The 19,928-nt window shown below is 56.2% G+C and overlaps 4 protein-coding genes across 4 annotated transcripts; 2 read left to right on the plus strand and 2 right to left on the minus strand.

Annotated features, from left to right (window-relative positions):
- Positions 1–24: 24 nt before the first annotated feature.
- Positions 25–7,209, plus strand: TGME49_293330 (hypothetical protein). The gene has a single exon (XM_002370094.2). It carries the CDS (start codon positions 1,794–1,796, stop codon positions 6,384–6,386), a length of 4,593 nt encoding a protein of 1,530 aa, XP_002370135.1. The 5' UTR covers positions 25–1,793; the 3' UTR covers positions 6,387–7,209.
- Positions 7,210–7,500: 291 nt separating this feature from the next.
- On the minus strand, positions 7,501–11,129 carry TGME49_293340 (ran binding family protein 1, putative). Its single transcript, XM_002370095.2, has 4 exons — positions 10,357–11,129; positions 8,995–9,226; positions 8,368–8,502; positions 7,501–7,787 (listed from the first exon to the last, which is right to left on the minus strand). Exons 1-4 carry the CDS (start codon positions 10,480–10,482, stop codon positions 7,642–7,644), a joined length of 639 nt encoding a protein of 212 aa, XP_002370136.1. The 5' UTR covers positions 10,483–11,129; the 3' UTR covers positions 7,501–7,641.
- Positions 11,130–11,400: 271 nt separating this feature from the next.
- On the plus strand, positions 11,401–15,661 carry TGME49_293350 (mitochondrial carrier superfamily protein). Its single transcript, XM_002370096.2, has 3 exons — positions 11,401–12,757; positions 13,213–13,929; positions 14,559–15,661. The coding sequence occupies exons 1-3, from the start codon at positions 12,212–12,214 to the stop codon at positions 15,129–15,131; spliced, it is 1,836 nt and encodes a 611-aa protein (XP_002370137.2). The 5' UTR covers positions 11,401–12,211; the 3' UTR covers positions 15,132–15,661.
- A 727-nt stretch (positions 15,662–16,388) lies between these two features.
- TGME49_293360 (hypothetical protein) lies at positions 16,389–19,399 on the minus strand. The gene is made up of 4 exons (XM_018782187.1): positions 19,069–19,399; positions 18,803–18,909; positions 17,515–17,891; positions 16,389–17,166 (listed from the first exon to the last, which is right to left on the minus strand). Exons 3-4 carry the CDS (start codon positions 17,842–17,844, stop codon positions 16,765–16,767), a joined length of 732 nt encoding a protein of 243 aa, XP_018638627.1. The 5' UTR covers positions 17,845–17,891; positions 18,803–18,909; positions 19,069–19,399; the 3' UTR covers positions 16,389–16,764.
- Positions 19,400–19,928: the final 529 nt, after the last annotated feature.

Consider the following 19,928-nt stretch of genomic DNA (forward strand, 5'->3'; position numbering starts at 1 on the left):
ATGCCCATACAGGCAGCTCTGCAGTGGATTACCGCATGACCGCGGGTTTGGGTTTTGGAACTACTCTATTTGCACCCACAAGTCGAGACGCGCTGTGGCGGGGTGCCTAACAGCAGTGCTGTAAAGCACGCGTTCGTGCAGTCCCAGAAGCCATGTGAGCTGTGTGGGTTAACGGGATGCAGAGACGCGCCTCCGAAAGCAAAACTAAACACGGCGGGTGACAGCCGGGCACACCATCACCACACGATCCTGCTCAGCAAAACAGCTGGAATGCACAATGTCCTGCGACACCTTCGCTATTCCTCACCGGCTGTGCTCTGACGCTCTGGTCAACCATGTGGAGGCACAGATCACCAACAGCACAGCACTGAGGCTGGCACACACACCCCAACAGACCAGAGGACCGTCTGCTAGCAAGAACTTTTTTCACAAAGGGTTTCGACGAACCTGCGTTTGGATCTTGACACCTTCATTTGCAGAGTCAAACGGCGATGCACTCAGCGCTCATCCCCTTTCTCCTATCTAGCTATGTAACCCTCCGGCACACCTGGACACACATCGTGCAGCTTGAGGGGAGAGACTTGCTGCGGCGAATCAGGTGCAACCGCTGCAGCCTAAAGATGTCGGCCTGCTCTAGAAAAACGTACGAATGCAACTCTGGAGGAGGTTTCCCGCGTCGGGCACAGCTTCTTCCGCTCTCTCCGTTTCCTTGAATGCCGCAGCAGGTGGAAACTTTGCGACGGTGACTTGGTCGGCGCTGCCGGAACCCGGCACTGCAGATTTCTGAGGCAGCCCAGGAGAAGAAGTGCAGTCTTGTTGATTGGAACGAACCGGAAGCAAAGAATATGCGAAAGCATTCACAGAGACACTCAGGACGCGACGGGCACGACGGCGAAAAGCGAGGATCACGAGTTGCGAAACGCTGAGAAAAATAGCACGCGTCTTGTGTCTCGCTTTTGACTGGACTTCGCTCCTTTCTGTCGCGTTTCTCTCTGTCTTTTTCACTCCTGTTTCTGCCACCTGCTTTGCGACTGAGGGTACGACCCGATTTCTCCTCTTGGGCTTTCTCAACCGCTTGTTTCTCCATCTGTCCTCGCCAGAAGCCTTGTGTCACAGCCTCTTTTAAGTCTGCCGCAATCGCGTTCATTGACATTGACCTCCCGTTCTCGAATTTTTCCCCGGTCTTTTCACTCTCGAGAGTTCCTTCTTTGCCTCTTTTTCCCTTTCCTTCGGATCTGTCGGATCCGTCTCCTCACTGACTGGCCGCCTGCAGCTGAAACTCTTTCGAGTTTTTGCTGCTACCGGAGCACATGTCGTGTTTAGCGACATTTCTCCGACTGGCAGGCGCCACAAGGGAGCATCCGACGCCATGCAAACATCCAAAGCGCAGCCTTGACTCGAAAACGAACTCCTCGGGTGTTGTTTATCCAAGCTGCAGGAATTAGGAGTGAAACCATCCCTGCGTTCGTCCATGAAGTCCCGGTACCGCGCTGGACTTCCGCTGTATGCACAGGACCTAGGACAGTGAAAAAACCTCATCAGATACAGAAAAAGAATGTTATTTACGGTTCTCGACACTGAAGCTTACCTAGGATACGGATTGCGACTCACGAAATCCGCACGGCCAAGTTCTGAATTCCTGCAGTGCATCGCCACCCGCTGGACACCTCGAGAGAGCCCAGTGTGTTGGGTTTCAAGGCCTTTCTGTATGTTTGCTTGGACGCTGGAGTCTTAATAATTTGTCGACTCGTGCGTGGAGCACCAGACATAGAAGCTTTTAGCGTCGCCTGCCTATGGCGACCCTTCGCGGCAGCGGCTTGGCAGCCGCGAGAATCTCAAGCGTCGTTTTCGCCGGCAAAAAAGACTCTCCGAGGAAGGCTTTCCTTCGCTTTCCGTTCCAATGTCTACCGCGGTTCTCCGACATCTTTACTCGGTCAGACTCGGGGTGCTCACTGAATGCACCGCGAGGCGTCGCGACTCGAGCTGATCCGGAGACTTCGTCCAATTCATGCCTCTCTTTGTCTCGTTCGCTATCCTCTGAGTCTTTGTTTCCTTCTCAGTCCACACTTGATTCTCCATCTCTGTTTTATTCTCGATCGTCGTTCCCCTCTGGTTGTCAGCGATGCTCCGCTCCGCAAACGAGCGAGAACTTTGTCTCGCTGCGTCGCCGCAGAGTCCTGCGGTGTCTAGGCGACTCAAGAGGGTCGTGTGCCGCAGATACGTCGCCTGGAGGAGCATGCGACAAAGACAGGGAAGACCTCCGCGCCCTCTCCGGGTGTTCAGATATCGACGCGCAATCTGACGCGTCTGCGCCGTCAGATGAGTGGCGGCGCCGTCCTTCGCGGTCTTCTCCTCCAGTCCGCGTTCCTCGTTCCTTCTCTTCTTTTGCCGCCTTCGCGCGTTCTCGCGTCTGTCTTCTCCAGTCGACTTGGTACCTTTCGCCTCGCCCGGTCGACGCTGCCTTGTCCCCCGCTTCGCTCTCTTTCGCCCGGTCCTCCACTGGCGCTTTTTCTTCGTCTGCCGCCGCCTCCACCTCCGTCTCCTCTAGTGGACCGCCAACGCTCGTTCTCTCTTCCGTTCGTCGCCTTGTGCGGCTCGCGCGTTTCCTGGATCGCCACCCAGCGCTGGTAGTCGTCACTCCTCACCTTCTCCAACTGGCCGAAGAGAGACACCCAGCCTCCGAGCAGTTCCTCGCTGCGCTCATGCCCCTGTGGAGTCCCTCGGCCTTCGTCGCTGGCGCGTCGCCACTCCCGGCGCCGCGCCCGCCGCATGCGCCTCTCCCTCCAGAGCTCGCGCGAGCCCCTGCGCCTGTTCGAGAGGAGACACCTCCGCTTCCACTTGGAGACAGTCCCGTGCTGCGCTTCTTCCGCCAGAAGGACGCGCGGTCGGGGGAGCCGGTCTGCGCGCCTGTGACGCCGGGGAAAGAAGCGCGTCTCTCTGCTCCCTCGCCCGTTTCGCCGCTCGGCGTCTCTGTAGCGCAGCTGGTGTGTTCGTATATAAGACGAGATGCGTCAACGCGCAGAGGGAAGATGGGCGGCCGAGAGCAGCTGCGCGCTGAAGACCTCGAACGCAGTCTCGAGTTCATTTGGGCAACTTCGCGTCTCTTTAGCCGTCTCCAATTCCTGGCCTACGACTGCACGCGAAAACTCCATGCACCCCTCTGTCTCCTCGTCCCCCCCGACGCGGGACGGCTTCCGGAGGCCTCTGTCTCTCGCCCAGGATCCCTGCCCGCCGGGCTTGTCTCTGGGGCGCCCGGAGAGACGCCAGGTGTCTCCTGCAGCGAGGGGGGAGCGCCTCACGCGAGAGTCGGTCCCCCGCCTGAGAGTGTCTCCTCTTCTGGCGCCGCGCCGTCGACGCGCAGTCTCGACCTATCTGTCGACGACGTCCGTGCTGCTCACAAGCTTGAGGAACGTCTTGTTGGTCTCCTCGCTCTTGCGCGGGTGACGCGAGATGGACCTGTCTCCTCCTCTCCTCTCTCCTCCACTCTTGTCGCCGTTGACTCGGCACTCCGGGAAGGTGAGACGGCGAGGCTGCGTCTGCATGACGAAGAGGAAGAACCTTGTCCGACCCAAGCTGACTTGGACGAGGCGCTGGACTGTCTGCTGCTTCCTCCATATCGATTTCGAGACTTCGAGGAGACGCTGCGCCTTTCTGCGGCTCTTCACCTGGTGCGTGTGAAGCCCGTGAAGCCTCGCGGGCGAAAGCCAGGCGAGGCGCGCGAGAGGAGCCAGGCTCAGGCGCGCTGGTCGGACCGGCAGAGAGAAGAAGAACCGTCCTCCGCGGAAGGAACAGGGCAAGCGAAAGAGAACGCTGTGTCGACAGTGACGACCCAGCGCGAGAGGCACCGGCAGGAGACAGAAGCAGTTCCCTGCAGGGTCTCCAGACGCTGTCCCTCTGAGGAGAACGAAGTGGAGACGAGAGACGACGCTCACGACGAGCCCCTCTGCAGAGAACAGAAGGTGGGGAGGCATCCGAGCGTCCTGGAGAGCCGCCGACTGCATGCAGCGAAAGAGGTCAAGCATGCTGGCAGCGGCGAAGCCCCAGCCACAGCGCTGAGGCGCGGCCTTCTTCTGCTCGCCCATCCCCTCATTTGCGACTCTTGGGAGCGTGCAGTCGTCCTCGTCACACACGTCTCTCGCCGAGGCTACGTGGAAGGCGTCATCCTCAACAAGCGGAGAGCGTGGAGACCCTCTGCCTGGGCGTTGGACGTCGCGCCTTCCACTCAGTCGAGGGGGGATCCGAAGTCGCGACCTGCAAGCGCGCGCTCGGGGGTGTCAGCGCTGGATGCTTGTCGCCTACCTGAAAATCTGATGATGCTCGGCGACTCTGCCGGCGGACCCATCTCGGGTGCTGCGCTCCTTCCAGGAGTCTCTCCTCTGCCTGCGTCCTTTTCGAATTTCGTGGCGCACATGCCGCGGCAACTCCGCTTGCTTCAACATGCGAGAAACAACCTCGAGAAAGCTCTCACACTCTCGTCCTCGGTCACCGGTTCCACCGCCTCTTGCGGCTCTTGTCGCAGTGAACTCGCGTTGACCTCTTCACCTTCCTCGTCTCCCAACTCTGCGCCTTCGCAGTCCCCTCCCTCTGCCGCTCTCTCCGCTTCTCCCTCTCCTCCGTTTGCTTCTTTGTCTCCCTCCCTGCGTGTCAGGGGCGCCTGGGCGGAACAGCTGCTGAGTCGCGCGAGTGTAGCTCTCGCCTTCCACGCAGTCGAAGCCTGGAAGGCGAAGGAGGCGACGGCGGAGCGACTCGCGCGAGTGGTGGAGGAAATGGCGACGGATCTGCTGGATGCTGTCGACTTCCAAGTCTCGAGGTCCACCTCCTCTCTGGCCGCCGCGCATGCAGCGGAGCTCCGCAGCGAGGCGCCGTTCTTGGTGCGACTCCTGAACTGGTACCGCCAGCGTGAAGAAGGAACGGGAGAGAGCCTCTCTCTCGAGCGAAGACCGGAGGCCTACTCGCTTTCCGCAGGTCTCACATCTCCCACCGTCGCCGCCGAGCCTGCGAAAGCTGCCTCGCCTTTCCTCGCTGTCGCACCCGAAGTCTCTGGAGATTCCAGGCAGGACGGAGACAGCCGCATGTCTCCTCGCCAGGACACTCTGCTGGTCTCCTTCCTAGCCTCGCTCCCGTACGGCGCGGTCAGCTCCGCGCAAGCCGCCGCAGCGGCGCAGAAGGCCCGGCGAGACGCCGCACTCGCGCGCTTCCTCTCCCCAAAGCCGCCTGGAACCTCCGACGAAAGTGCACCCGCATGTCGCGCAGATGCCGAGGCGCGGACAACAGAGGAGCGGACGGGAGAGGAGCGGACGGCAGAGGAGCGGACGGGAGAGGAGCGGCCGCACGCAGTTTCGGCAGGGCCGGCGGAGACAGGCGGACGCAGTGCATGCTCGCGAGTGGAGGACGCCAGAGGAGAGGCGGCTGCAGAGAAGGAGGGAGACAGCAGTCGACTGGGCGAGGAGGCAGCAGAGGAGAAGCAAGGCGAGGCGGAGAAGGGTGCCCTGTCGAGCGTCGGCGAACCTGTGATGGGGAGAAAGTGGAGAGAGCCCAGAGAGGAAGACAAGGCGACAGACATCTCCCTTTTGCTGGACAGATACAGCTTCGGCGGCCCGGTCGCGGGTCTCACAGTGCTTCACAACTCAGCCGAGAGAGGCACTGTGGATGTGTGTCTGCGCGGCGTCTTTCTCGGCACTCGCCCCGGGAGAGGAAGGCCGGACGCTGGCGCAGCCAACGCTGGTGAGGCAACCGGCCTCTTCACATGTCGCCAAACTGCAGAGCTTCGAGAGAAGCAGGGTCGTGGAGAGAGAAAAGGCGATCGCGGAGAAGAGAAAGCGGAACACGGAGACAAGAAAGGAGATCGAGGAGAGAAGTGCGAAGAAGGACAGGCGACAGGCAGTTGCGAAGAGAAGAAAAGGGAGTGCGACGTGCAGAGAGAAAAGGATGAGGCTGAAAAAGGCGTAGCCGCTGCTCGCGTCTCCTCGCGTTCTGGCTGTTCGTTCCGCGACTGCGAGGCTGAAGGGCCGGCAGGTCGGGAGACAGCAGAAGGCTCTCCGGTTTTTCTTTCGCGAGTTTTCCTGGGCAAGGCTTCTTGGAGTCCTGGCCAGCTGGAGCGCGAAATCGAGAAAGGCGCGTGGGTCGTCGTGGGGTGTACAGACAGCGGAGTGATGCAGGAAATCGTTTTCGGCCGAGAGCCCTCTGCGCCTGGCGGCGCGCCCGGTGGACATACCCCTCCGAGCGAGGAGCATCTCTGGAGACGAGTGCTGTCCGCGCTCGCAGCGAATCCAGCCTCAGGTCCTCAGGCAGGTCTCTTCGAGGCGATGAGTCGTTGGCCAAGTTGCCTCGCGCGGGAGACCAACTTTGACGACAGCGAAGATGACGAAGACCTGGATGCCGTCTAGCGCTCCGGCGCACATCGCGGTGTTGAAAGCCGGCAACGCAAGTAACTCAAGGGGGACGGAGAATGAGTTGAACTCCGTGAGTGAATGCAACAGACACTCAGGGGCACCGGGAGTTTTAGTCAAGGGCGATATACATCCTCAAAGGCGGCCAACCTCGGACTGCGCAGTCCTTCACTGCCCGCATCGCATGCAGCGCGCCAAAAAATACGCGTCAGGTCCGCAGAACGGCGAGACGCCGGAGCTGTACAAATCAGCGAGGTTGGCGGAGGAACGCGTTGAAGACTTCAGGTGTACATACCCCGCGAGAGGCGCAGTTTTTGTGCCCAGCAGTGCAGGGAAGGCTTTGAGTGGAGACCGACGGCTCGCAGACGCGGGCACCTGCAGTTTCATGTAGGCGCAAATCCGCATCTTTCTCTCGTAGATGCGCAGATGCCTAGCAACTGAGTGGCTGTGAAGATGTGCGCTTTCGGGGCTCCAGTTCCGGGTGTACATCCACTGCACACGCGTGAAGGACGGGGTGTGAACGGTGGTTCACTCGTTGTTTTGCATGCGTCCCCGGTGTTCGCCTCAAACGTGAGGCGAGCGAGATTTCCTCTGGTAATGTGGAACCTGCTACGACAGAGAAAAGTTTTCTCTCTAGACCTTCAACACCGAGAAACGCTGCGTGTTCGCCAGATGAGCGAAACAGAGTGAAACCGGAGGCAAAGTCATCTCCATTTCTAGATTACCCTGACTACTTTTCTATTGATCGCCGTAAAAAACTGTCAAGGTGGAGAGCCTCCCACCCCGTAGTCTGTGACCTCCGAACAACCGACGGCACACCTTCTGTGGTGTGCATCGGATCCTGCTACGCTGAGCTGTTAGTCTCCTTTTTCGCGGAGAAGGAAAAGCATTTTGCTAACGAGAACGAGTACAAATGCGAATCGCGTTTCCGCGTTCCTTTTCTCCTTTCCTGCCCTTCTCGTTTCTGCGCGCCTCTCCGCTCTCTTTTCTCTCTCCCTTCTCTCTTTGCCTCTCTCGCTGTTTTCTGCGTGCCGGGTCTCGCGCGAGACGTCAGCAAACGAAGTTTTTCGCCAGAGAGAAAGCGGCGAGACCGGACTCGCGACAGAGACAACGCTCACAGGAAAAAAAGTTTTAAGTTCCCGTAGGAAAGGACAGAATCACAAACGTCGACACAAAGGTGGAAAGACGGGAGAAAGTCTGGCGAGCCGAGACACGACACTGTGCCGAGCGACGTCTAGACACCCGAAAACAACTACTTCTCTTCCTTCTCCTTCTTCTCTTCCTCCTTCTCCTTCTTCTCTTCCTTCTCTGTCTTTTCCTCGCCTTCGGCCTCCACGCCGAAGATCTTCGCGTTCAAAGCGGCGGCCTCCTCGAATTTCTTCTTGAACTCTTGCGCCTCTGCGGAACAGATGCGGAGACACAAACCCACGCCCTCATTGCGCCACACTCCGTACAGAAACCATCCGTCCTGGCATCTCGACACACGGCTGCATGCGCTCTCTGTCGCATGCTCTCACTGACTACCATGCCGTGCATACCTACGCATGTGTGCGAAAAAGTACACTGGAACTTCTGGAAGAAGAAAACCACTTGATGTGCATGCAAGCGTCCAATTGCACATACACCCTAAACTGTGCACCCCAGCGCGTCTCCAAACAACTGCGAATACACACCTGCAAATATGCATGTACAAATACACATGAAATTCTCCGACACTGGAAGCCTGCAGCTTTCGTCGCGGGCGTTTCTGACTCTGACGTTGTCTGCTTTGTTTCGACAAGAAATCCGCCGTCGAGTTTCATTTCCACGCATGGTGTCTGTTCACCCTTCCAGCCTCGACGCTTTTTTCGCAGTCTCAGTATACACGCCTGGCAACGGCAGAACAGGCGCCTCACTCACGGAAAAATTCCTTTCTCCACCAGAGAGAAGAAAGTCCCGCAGACAGGAACCAAGGGAAAAACGCTCAACGAAAACTTACGTTCGACTTGACCGAACTTCAGAGCAAATTGCTCGTTTTTCAACTCGCCCTCCGCGAAGTCCATCACAGTCCACACCCAAATCTTCTCGCTGCTCACGTTCGGGGTCAGCTTGCAGTATACGCCGCTCGCAACCACTGCAGAAAATGTGATAAAACTGATTTTCAATTCGTGGACGTTCGCGCTCGACACCGGCGAGACTCACCAAAGCGAGCCAAAAAGTCGTCTGCCAGGAACGCCGAACCTCATTCTTGAAATCATGTCGAATCTTCAGAAGAAAGAGACACTTATACACACATACAGGGCATGAAGTCACGCATGCAGGATGTTGCCACACATGCACGGGAAGCACGCAGATACACATATAAGTGTATATTTTATTTATTTATATATATATGTGTGTCCATTTGTGTCTTGCTACGCGTACAGCTAAAATACAAGTATCTCTGTATCTTTACATGTCTCCAAATTTGTATCCACCTCTGTGTATCGATCGATCTCTTTTTCTAAATCCCTAGTGACCTCCGTCTAAAGAAGCGCATGCGTTCGCAGTGCACAGCCAGGGTTTCACTGCTGTGGAGAGGCGGTGTCTGTACACCCGGAGCGGTGCTCGCGTCTCCGTGTCTCACCGTAGTGGTTCGCGACGATTTTGAGCGTTTTCTCTTGGCGGAGCAGAAAGCGGATTTTCCCAGTCTCTTTGTGGCGCAGCAACTTGGCATCGCCGATGCCTCGTTCCTTCCACTCGCCAGCTGCCTGTGCATCTCCCGTCGAGCTGACCCACCTATACAACTTGCTGCGGTGCTTCCAGAAGACGTCTTCGTCTTCCTCGCCAGTCTCCACCTGCACTGCGTGGACTTCCACCTGCAAGGAAGTCGTCGACAAAAGGCAGCACCCAGGTGCAAACGCGCGCGAAGACGCGAGACACACACACCGTGGTTCACATTTGCGAGAGCGTCTCCGAACGTTCAAGAGGCAACGAGGCGAAAAAAGGGGACAGAGAATCAGGTCTAAATCGCGAGACAAACGAGTGCACAGCGATCTGTGTGGAGCCGCGCATGCATATGATTGCAAACCCACCCTTGGCTACCCAGGGACGCATGCATCTACCGAAATAAATAGCCTTTGGCATTTACGTGTAGAGAACAGATGCGCTTTACAGAAAGAGAGAGCGAATGCAAGACGTCGATAGAGATATGCATATACACAGAGAAAGACAGATGGGTGAAGATGGGCAGAAGGATACAGGCGGCTAGATAGACAGGTAGACACCGATATAGAAATCTGGAGAGTGAGCAGTACATCCAGAAGAAGGTTTTGGCGCGTGGGCGGGGATTGGACAGAGAACACGAAGACGCAGAGTCCCTGGGGATTTGGAATGCCTCGCCGCGCCCAAAAGACGCACGAACGCGTTGAAGGCTCCTCGGGCGAGAGGACATGCAAAAGGCAACGCTCTCATGTGGAAGAACGACAAGTTCGCGAAGAATGGCTACGTCTGGAAAATAACCGCGGGGAGAGGTACTGGAGAGTCCCTACGCTTCCCCAGAAGCCCCAGGGAATCTTTGAGACAAACGAAAGGCGAGAGGGGATCAAAGAGAGCAGCGGAAGTCAGGAGAAGGGCACACGAAAAGAAAGAACATCCTCACTAGATCCCTCACATTCACAGGCTCGCTGAACTTCCACAGCCGAGTCGACGCACTACGATACCTCACGACAGAAGCGGCCAACGTGGTCTCCACCATAACACACTTACATACACCGTCAAGCGCGAGACCGCCTATCCACCCATCTGTACACCTATCTACACCATAAATACGCACATACGCGTATACGTATATATATATATATATATATATTTATATATATATATATATATATATTTATACATATATATTATATATATATATATGTGAACGCCGAGGACACCTTATGTGAGGAAGAAGCGCAGTGTGGGCATTGGCAAGATGTTCTGGCGGAGACAGCTTCCTTCTCACCTGTGGGGTGTTCCAGTTTCCCTCAGTGACTTCCTCCTCGGGATTGAAGTTGTCTTCTTCCTCCTTGGTGGCCTGCGTCGCCTCCGCGGGCTGCGCGGGCTTGGGCTCTGTAGCAGCGTCAGACATGGTGAAGACTGAAAGACGAAAAACGCGGAAAACGCCAAAGGGCAGGAGAAGCGAAAAGCGGAGAGGAAGACGGCAACAAAGCAGAAGGCAGTGAGAGGAAGGACGAATCCGCTGGAGAGTTCGAAGCGGGCTCGCAGACGTCACCGGCGAACTTCGTCCAAGGTGTGCAGAGGTTTCTCTCTGATTCTCCTCAGCTGAGGCGAGAGGAAAGAAGAGGGGAGAAAGGAGAGAAGAAGGAGCTGTGTGTAGAAAAGGACCGAAATCCGCCGCAGCACACGCGAGAACCACCCGGGTTGCCAACAAGAAATCCTCTCTCCTCCGCCTGGGAAGTAGTCGCTGACTTTTGGGGTGTATGTACACCGCAGGACAACCGTTCGTGCGGTCAGTTAACTGGTTCCTCCGAAGAGTGCAGAGAGACAGAAAGAAAGTCTTCCCAGGAAAAGAAGCGTTTTCCGCGGGCAGCGGCTGCAGCGAAGAGCGAAAAAGGAGGGAGAGCGTTCAGAGTGCGCGCGATTGTGGGACGGAGTTCGTGACGCAAGCGACAACTCGCGGAGAGAAGGGGGAAAAGCGAAGGAGAGAGTTCCTGAGAGAAGACCTGAGAAACGAGAGAGGAAACGCTGGAGAAGAAGTCTTTTTGGGTCACATAGACCCCAGGAACAAGAGAGGAGAGAGAAGAGGGCCGGCCTGTGTCCTGTAGCATCTGCGCCCGGTAGAGCGACGCCTGTTGCTGTGCTTGCGCCCATGTCTCGGCGTATATACGGAGACATCCGCCCGCCTTTCTCGCGCCTTGGCAACGCCCAGCTGTAAGTACACCGCAGAAAAGGTCTTCGACGCGGCTCGAGGCAAGCCTGCACGGCAGACGGCAAGCAAGCGCTTGCGTTTTTCGCAAGGTGTGTCTTTCCGCTGTTTTCCTTCCCCCTTTTGAGGACTACGGCGTTCTCCTGTTGGGAGGAAAATACTTGTTCTGTCGCTTCTTCTGTGGAAAGAGAGTTCCACGAGCGGGCAAACTGAGAGCGAGGACGCAGCAAGAACGGAGTGAGTTCCTGGCTGGAAAACGACCGAGGAACTTGACTTAGATCGCGAGGAAGTCTCTCACCTTCCTCATTTCACTTCTTCCTTTGCTATTGGATGAGTCCGTTAGCACATGCGTGGAGAGACGAAGCGAAAAAGCGCATGTGTTCCGTTCTTTCTTCTTGTGAGCATAACAAGAGAGAAACGAGAAAACCCGAAAAAAGACTGTGGCAGAAGTCAAAGAGCGTCGATACACCGTCCCGCTCTTCGCAGCTGTCCACCTGAGGCCTCGTAAGTCTGGGTTTCGCTGCCTCCGGGAGCTGAGTCTGTCAGAGGCTTGTCGCGTTTCTCAGCTTCAAAGTCCCTGTTTTGTGTGCCTCGTCGCCATCTCTTTTCGGTTTCTCCCGTTCGATGTGCATGCAAACACGCACAACGTAGGGGGAACAAGAAGGCTGGAGAGCGCCGCGAACAAGGCAGCGGGCACTGCTGAACGAAGCAACGCCCAGACCATCGCTGCTCGGTTCCCCCATGTCTCAGTGCATGTACACCCAGTGGGACCAGAGATGATGGCGAAACTCTGCACCGAATAATGCCGCAGCCCCTCGTTCTCAGTCTGGATTGACACACTGTCCAGTTCACACATGGAGGGGCTGTACAGTGTGTAGCGTCGCCGCATGTCGTTGTTTTTCTCCGTGTCAACTTTGCCTAACTTGTCGATATGGCGGACTCCAGTGCTTCAGGTGCCCGTCGCGAAAAGGCGACGCTGCAGCCTCCTGCTGCGGAAAAACAGGCTCTTCTCGACTTCACTTTTTCTCTCCGTTGTTCCACTTATTCCCCTCTCCCGTCTCCCACCCTGTCTTCTCTCTCTCCTCCCTCTTCCCTCTCTTCTCCCCCTTCCCTCTCTTCTCCCTCTCCCCTCTCTTCTCTGTCGTCTCTTTCTCTCTTCCATTCGTCTCACCGAGTCTGTCCGATGCCTGTCCTGGCTGCCGCTTCGGCTGGACGCACGCCTCGCAACGCACCTCCCTCCGGACCTGCCGCGGGCCTGCTCAGCTCGCCCTATCGGCTTTTGCTGCGTCCCCCTGCTCCCGTAGCATGTTCTTCCCTCCCGGGCTCTGCTGAGAAGAAGGAGGGCAATGGCCGGTTGGAGCGCACTGAGGAGGAGACGAAGAGCGCCCGAATGAACTCTGGAATTGCTGGCGCCGTCAGCGGCATTGTCTGTGCCAGCATCCTGCAGCCGCTTGACGTCATCAAAACTCAGCAGCAGGTTAGTTCTCCCACCGTTCAGCGTATCTGAGTGTCTCCGTCTGTGCACGTACAGCATGTGCCTGTCTACAGACATGCACCGTGTGCGTTAGCGTGTACAAACAAGCATCCTGCCTCAAACGTTCGTCACGTTTTCACTTCCCTCGCATCGGCGGTCTCTGCAAGGTCACCCGTGTCTCGTGGTGTAGATGCGTGTCACAGCAGCAGGTCAAATGCATATGATCTCCATCTCTGTCCGAAAACCATTCGTACATCTAAAAAGCAGTGTTTTATACACCAATCAGCGTGTGTAAGAGGCGTTCGCAGGCACAAGCATCTGTCAATACTCCATCTATCTGCATCCATAGAACCATATATATATATATATATATATATATATATATATGTTTGTGAATATTATGTGCATGGCTGTTTGATCGATGCGTCGTCCCTTGCGTGTTGTCTCTGTTTTTTCAGCAGCAGCAGCCTGTGACAGTTGGTGGGGTCCGACAGCGTCCGTCCGTGGCAGAGGTTTGCAGGCGAATACACAGCATGTGGGGTTTCCAAGGCTTTTTTCGGGGACTATGGCCCTGCCTGATTCGCGTCGGTCCCGGCACCGGCGTCTACTTTTATTCCCTAGACATGCTCACAGGCAGTTGGGGGTCTTTCGCTACGTTTTCGAGAAAGGCGGCTGAAGCTGTAGACCGCCGTTTCTCTTTCGCCCTCTCTGAAGGAAAAGAGAGGCAAGGGGAAGCTCAACAGAGATCCCCCCAGAAGAAGCAGATAGCCGAACGACAGCCGGAAGCGGAAGGAGAGAAGACAGCGACGAGAGAAGAGAATGTGGTAGACGTGAAACGCGACAAGACGCGAGAAATGACAGAGGAGACAGGAAGCCGGCGTGCAGCAGAATGGCGTGGAAGAATCCCTCAAGGAGGCGAATGCGCGTGCGAAACGACGGCAACGCTCGTGCATGCAGCCGCCGAGGAGACAGCTGCTACAGGCTTTCTCCTAGAAGGCGAAGCGGAACGCGAGGTGTCTCGGGAGGTCAACGCAGAGACGGTCTCGCCGATTGAAGAAAGTCCGGGACCTGCCCCCCCGTGGTACAATGCCGCTGTCGGCGCAGTCGCTAGAGGCGTCGCCGTCGTCTTCTTCAATCCTATCACTGTCGTCAAATCCCGCGTCGAGAGCTCGTGGGTAAGGTTCCCCGACTGTAAAAAACGAAAACTTACTTCCAAAAAGATTTCTCTTCATATATGTTTGTCTGTATGTGTCCATTCCCCTCACTGGCGTCAAAATAGCTCAGTCGAAAGCCGGTGGGGAAGGTTCTCAGTTTGCATTTTCCATAGCTCTACTTGTAGATATTTTTATGTATGTCTACGGCGGGTGTGCGCGTGCGTCTGCCGGTTCCTGCGTCCGTCTGTAGAGACACTCGGAGACGGAGTCGTGTTTGTGGCTGCACATCTGCGTTTACCTCTGTTACGCAGATCCAGAGGTGCCCTGTGTAACTGAAGGTTTTCTTCTGTGGTCCACTGACCAGAACAAGGTGGTGGGGTAGACGATCTTACGGTGGAGTCGACGCGCTTGATGATTACTGTTTTATCTAGTCTCCTTTTTTTAGTGAGGCGGTCATTCGTTTCCGAGACACGGGGGGATGATCGGGACGAGGTATAGTTGGGTGGGTGCGTTTTGGAGGCATGAATGCGGTCAACGAAAGCGGGTCGGTCTCGAGTCCCTGCCGCTCTGTGTCGAGGCCTCGGTACTGTCTGGCATTCGGTATGGTTCCGTCGGTACTATCCGCGTTTTCCTGATTCTTCTCTCCGCAGATGACCTCGCGGTCCTCGCCTCCGATTCACGCGGTGCTGCGGGAGATGTGGCGCACAGAGGGCCCGGCGTCGCTGCTGCGCGGAGCGTGGCCGACGGTGCTCCGCGACGTCCCTTTTTCCGGAATTTTCTTCGGTTTGTACACCTGGCTGCGAACTCAGGCGGGGATGGACGGCGCCCGCCAAGACATTTCGTACTTTGCGCTCAAAAACTTCTGCTGCGGAGCCTCGGCCGCTGCGCTGGCATCGGCCGTCACGCACCCCTTCGACGTCGTCAGGACGCGGATTCAGCTGTACGGACTGTACGTGGCGCAGCAAAGCGCAGGCGGAGACGGTGCATTTGTGGGGAACTCCGCGGGGGCTTCGCGTGCGCCAGCAGGACCCGGACCCGGGAGTAACGGCGGCGCGAAGGTTCTCACGATGCGAAACATGATGCGAGAAATGGTGCGGGAGGAAGGCGTCGTGGTTCTCTGGAGAGGCTTGGCAGCGCGCCTCGCAAAAAGGTCACTCATGTCCGCCATGACGTGGACTTCTTTCGAGGAGCTGCGGGTACTCCTCGGAGACCTGAAACGGTGACGCAGCCACTGCCGGGTGTATGTACACCCCGTCGCAGCGAGCGGGACTGGTACGGAGGACACATAACTGCAGGTTGGACTTTCAGGAGTTGTTAAAATGTGTTTTGTGGGTTAGCGGTCGTCTGGAAATACACCGGGGTTCGAGACGCTTCGCAAGACTCGGACTGTCAACGCGTTCCTGCGCTGGCAGGGGCTTCTGTTGCAAACAGACAAACACAGACACAGACGCCTCACATACACTACAGCGAAGCGAGGTGCGTAGCGGTAACACGGTTGACGTATTCTGCGCACTCTACAATGAGTTGGACTCGAAAGACGCTGGAAACAAAGTCTTGGGAAACTCGTGAAAAAGTCGGAAGGACCCCGCGGACCTGCGGCGGTTAAACCCTACGTCCAATCGAGAAGGGAGAATTCTGCTCTGCTTACGTTTGTTACGTTCCGTACAGTTGTAGGTAAAAGGTTGTTGTCGGAGATTTAGACTAGCGTCAGGAGCGCTCTGTTTCATTCGATAGTCGACGCTCAATCTTACCGCTCAAAATACTCTTCTGATCCCAGGCGACATCGAAGCGATGAGAGAGCTTCGGTGAACAGGCATCATCAATAAGAAGCTGTCTGCCTCGCACGCTCCAAAACATACCGGGGAGCACCTGATTTTTAGGCACGCAAGCAAAAATGGAGACCTTCGGTTTTCTCCAGTGTCAGGGGGGTCGCCACTTCCGCTCCTTTCTTACCCTCGGTTGAAACCTAGGTTGCCAAGTAGATAACGCAAAGTGCCACTTCTTACATTCCCACCCCGAAACTCAGAAATAGTTGTTCGTTGAAAACCCAGATTCCTGTACCGGTGCGGATTCGGCGATGCGTCCACTGATGGACCACGTACATCGTTCCCTCCGACGGAAGCCCGAGGCCGTGCAGCCAATGGGGTGTGTTCGGTCACCCGATTCGCAGTAGATGGGGTAATGTACGTGGATATCTGGACCATGCCATGCAGCAGATCTCGAGCCTGAAATCGCTGCCTAAGAATGCTTCTAAATCTAGTGGCTGGGATTGTTGACAGGCACGCAGTTGTGCCGGTGGAACCGGCCCGCCGTTCCGCGCGGTTGCATTGCGTTTTCCGGCACAAACTACTAGCAAACAGTGACGAGAGGCGGGCCCAGAGCACTTGTGGTTTATCGCTTCTTTGTGTGTGATGAGGAAACGCGATTCTGAGTTTTGCACGCGTCCCAGACTCCAGATGGGGCGCTCGCTGCACCAAACGGGTAAGATGGTGACCTTTTACAGAGGTTGTTACCGTTGTTGCACACGAGTGCTGTTTCACGCTGACAAACGTTTTCCCCACGAGTATAAACGACAGCCACCGATGACCGCTTCAGCACTCATCTGACATGGACAAAACGCTGACATTCCGTGAGGCAATTCACCCGCCAACAATCCCTAGAAGTCCTGTTGCGAGAAACGTGCGACACGGTTCCACGCAGACTCGGGTCGCGGGGATGACATGTTTGCCGACAGCAGAGCTGCCACAAAACCGACGCCTCTTTTTACCGGGCTTCTGCTGCTGTCTTGACAAACTGAGTCTTCTCCACGAGTGGAGTTTCCCTCCATTTCTCTCTCCGGCCCTCCGTGCGGCCGACCTAGAATAGATCGATCTGTGACGGCCGGAGCATGCTGCGAAACAGAGTGTTTTGTCGCTCTAACACCTGTGGTACAATGGAGTACTTGGGAAGAGTTGCGAGTTCCTCTGGCACGGTCATATCGGCCTTGACCGCGTAGACGTCGACAGCAACAGTTCCGTCCTTCGTGATGAACGGGGAGTCCGGCAAGAAGGAAGACAACGGCTGCGGACAAGACCCGTCCTCACAGCGCATCGCAGCGACACTCGCTGTTGAGGGCATCGAGTAAAACGAAACGATGTGCTCATCGAGGGGCTCTATTCTCTCTTCGAGAACGCGCGGCTCCAAGTCAATGACCGCTTCTTCATCAACAGGTTCCTCGACCACAGGTTCTGATTCAGCTCCGGTGGGGTTTGTGTGTGTCTAGGGCACAACAGATACACAAAACACCACAGAATCCGCATACACGTACGGAGACGCACCGCTGCTCCGAGGTCTCGATTTTGGGATGTGCGTCGGGGAGTCGACCCGTAACATATATTCCCAGCATCGTATAGTCCAGCTTGCTACCCGGACGAAAAGCTCCGAGGAAACTCAGGCGCACACTCAAGCGAACTGGAACTTGGATGTGCTCGTGTGTATTTCGGAGCCGTTCTCGTTGGCTCGAGAATCGGTTTGGCCTGGATGCGGAATCGCAACTACAAACTGCCGGACGCTTGTTTCCACCGTTTTTTCCTCTTGCGCCCTCTGTGTGGTGTTTCTGTCACTTACCCTTTCCAGGCCCTCGGCGTTCTCTTCCAGCTCGCCGTCATCGGCGTCAGCCGTCGTCCCCGTGACTTCTGGTTTCATCTGAAAGCGCCTGGCTGCGTTCTTGGCCTTTTCCAAGTCCTCGGGCTTCACAGGAATCAGGATTGGGTTTCCCGCGGCATCGAAATCCATGTAAGCCGGGCCCGCTCTCTCGGGACTCGTGGCTTTCGACGGCATGCGGTAGAAGTTCTGATTCTCGAAGCAATCCATACTAGTTTCCGATGAAGCCTTTCCGCCGACTTCACCCTCTGTCAGCCGCGAGTCAAAGGAGTTTCGGGCGATTAGCGACTGCATTGTGTCGGCTCGAATAATGACGCTGGAGAGGAGAGGGCAGTGAAAACCTGGAATGGAAAGTGCGCAGACGAAAAGGGCAGAAAAGAGCATGGGTAGGACAGACGAGACCGAACAGCGAGGCCGCAGAAGAGATGCCCGCGTGGCCGGCCCCACCATGAGAAACCTCGTCCAGGGCACAAGAGGTGGACGTCTCGGCGGAAGCCGTTTTCGGTAAACTCACGGTGGCTGTTATACACTACGTGTATTTGCAACTTCTACCGAGCAGTCAGTTATTCTCACGCATTTGAAAACGTAGCTACGGTGTCAGGTGCCACAAAACCACCTATGAATATTCCCCTTGGAACCACATCTATGCAGACTTTGTTTGTGCATAGAACTCGCACACCACAGACACAGAGGAAAAAAACCAAATTCCAGGATCCGCGAGAGATTGTCTGGCGTTAAGGAGGTACCGATTACACACACAAGTAGCTACAGAACATCTAGAGAACCGCTGAAGGCTGGCGTCAGCCTCTGGAACTGATGAGGGACATGCTTCCCCGGCCTTCACTTGGCTCCCCTTCCTGAATGAGGAACACATTCGCCGATTTATATCTTATTCAGCGTCCAGCGCCCGAAACTGCAACGGTGTACCCTCACTGGTTCGCAATGTTTTGCTATCCGCGCTGTCTCACCACTCGCTGGAGGTGACAGAAACACTGCTTCATAAGCTCCTGGCTGCCTGCGCGGATTTTTCCCAACACATACGAGAACGGCTCCGCCCCTAAAGGGAGTTTCATGTGGACTGGAACGCGAAACGACACCAACAACAAAGGCACCGACGAAGTAGAGTTGCGATGGATGCAGGCGTCGTACCCTTCAACAATGTCTCTTCGTTAAGCCCTCCCGTTGTGTTCGCACTCAAGTCAGCGAGTCCCCCACACCCGATCAGTGAAGGTGTTCCCGTGCCCGGACATACGTAGAACAAGCGTGACGCTAATCGGAGAATGCCGACAACCTTCGCATGAAAACCGCGAACAGCTTCTTGAAACAATGGAGAGTCGAAGTCAAAAGTCCGTGATCAGTCTGAGTTAATCGGCTCATAAGAAGGGAAGTCACGAAAACCGGTCAGCTGCACACAGTTGAGCGCCCGTGACCACGCGGTGCCAGTTGACTGTGGCAGCGGTGGCTCCGCTGCCGCTGTAGTTGCTTTTCCTTTCAGTTCCCGCGGTGCAAACGGCTCACCTTTTGAGGCGGAGGAGTAAGAGAGAAGAGATTGCCTGACGCAAGAAGGCGAGGATAGGCGGTGGAGATTTCCGAAGAAAAACGGGGACAACTCGTGGCCTGAGGGTGCTGCGGCTGCGGAATGACGCGCTGAATGTCGCGCGCTGTATGTATACACTCGGAAGACTGAACGTTGCTAGCGTTTACCTAAGGGACTTCTCGAGAAGCTTTTCACGAGAAGTTGCTCCTGAAAGTGGGTACCTTTGAAATAATCGGGAAATGACTCGGGCACGACCTGAAAACTGGAAATATACCAATGGATAACATACCAAAGAGAACTTTTATTTGTAACGGCTCTTCGTTCCGCACCGAAGGCCGCCACGGGGGCCCTGCAAGCCTGGCGCACCGCAGCATTTCCCCAACAAGACCAGGGAGCGAGGCCACTGGAGCTTTTGCTGGTTGCGCATGCAAAGCCGCCTCGCCGACCGCGCGGTCTCGAAATTCGACCGTGCCGCCTCGGTTCTGCCCCGAGTGGAAACTTCCGTTCTGAGACTTGTCACCTCGTTCTGGGGGTCTATTCTGCGGCGAAGCGCACGCACCTCGAGACACGCGGACGGGAATCTAGCAACTCCACAGTGACTGGCACACAGCTAGCTGGAATATTCAAAGGAAAGAGTCACCCACCCGTGCCACCCTGGCGAACTCGTTCCGTTCGAAATGGACGGGAAAAAGCGCAGGTCGAAAGAGGCATACCGCGGCGAGCTTCGTCACCCTGACCTGCCGCGGCTATTTGTGACGACACAGAAAACCCCAGGACAAACAGGAGCGGAGAAGCGGCTCCTGGGCTTGTGCAATTTTCAGGAGGTCCGCGTGGGTCCGGC

This window comes from Toxoplasma gondii, chromosome Ia (genome assembly GCF_000006565.2).
Source record: "Toxoplasma gondii ME49 chromosome Ia, whole genome shotgun sequence".
Classification (NCBI taxonomy): Eukaryota; Apicomplexa; class Conoidasida; order Eucoccidiorida; family Sarcocystidae; genus Toxoplasma; species Toxoplasma gondii.

Bases quoted from the DNA above. Each gene is read 5' to 3' on its own strand.
- TGME49_293350 (XM_002370096.2), top strand. From the start codon at position 12,212: ATGGCGGACTCCAGTGCTTCAGGTGCCCGTCGCGAAAAGGCGACGCTG. The intron at 12,758-13,212 runs GTTAGTTCTCCC...CTGTTTTTTCAG, and splicing joins TCATCAAAACTCAGCAGCAG to CAGCAGCAGCCTGTGACAGT. The intron at 13,930-14,558 runs GTAAGGTTCCCC...TTCTCTCCGCAG, and splicing joins CCCGCGTCGAGAGCTCGTGG to ATGACCTCGCGGTCCTCGCC.
- TGME49_293340 (XM_002370095.2), bottom strand. From the start codon at position 10,482: ATGTCTGACGCTGCTACAGAGCCCAAGCCCGCGCAGCCCGCGGAGGCG. The intron at 9,227-10,356 runs GTGAGAAGGAAG...ACTTCCTTGCAG, and splicing joins GAAACTGGAACACCCCACAG to GTGGAAGTCCACGCAGTGCA. The intron at 8,503-8,994 runs GTGAGACACGGA...CATTTTCTGCAG, and splicing joins AATCGTCGCGAACCACTACG to TGGTTGCGAGCGGCGTATAC.
- TGME49_293360 (XM_018782187.1), bottom strand. From the start codon at position 17,844: ATGCAGTCGCTAATCGCCCGAAACTCCTTTGACTCGCGGCTGACAGAG. The intron at 17,167-17,514 runs GTAAGTGACAGA...GTTGTGCCCTAG, and splicing joins ACGCCGAGGGCCTGGAAAGG to ACACACACAAACCCCACCGG.
- TGME49_293330 (XM_002370094.2), top strand. From the start codon at position 1,794: ATGGCGACCCTTCGCGGCAGCGGCTTGGCAGCCGCGAGAATCTCAAGC.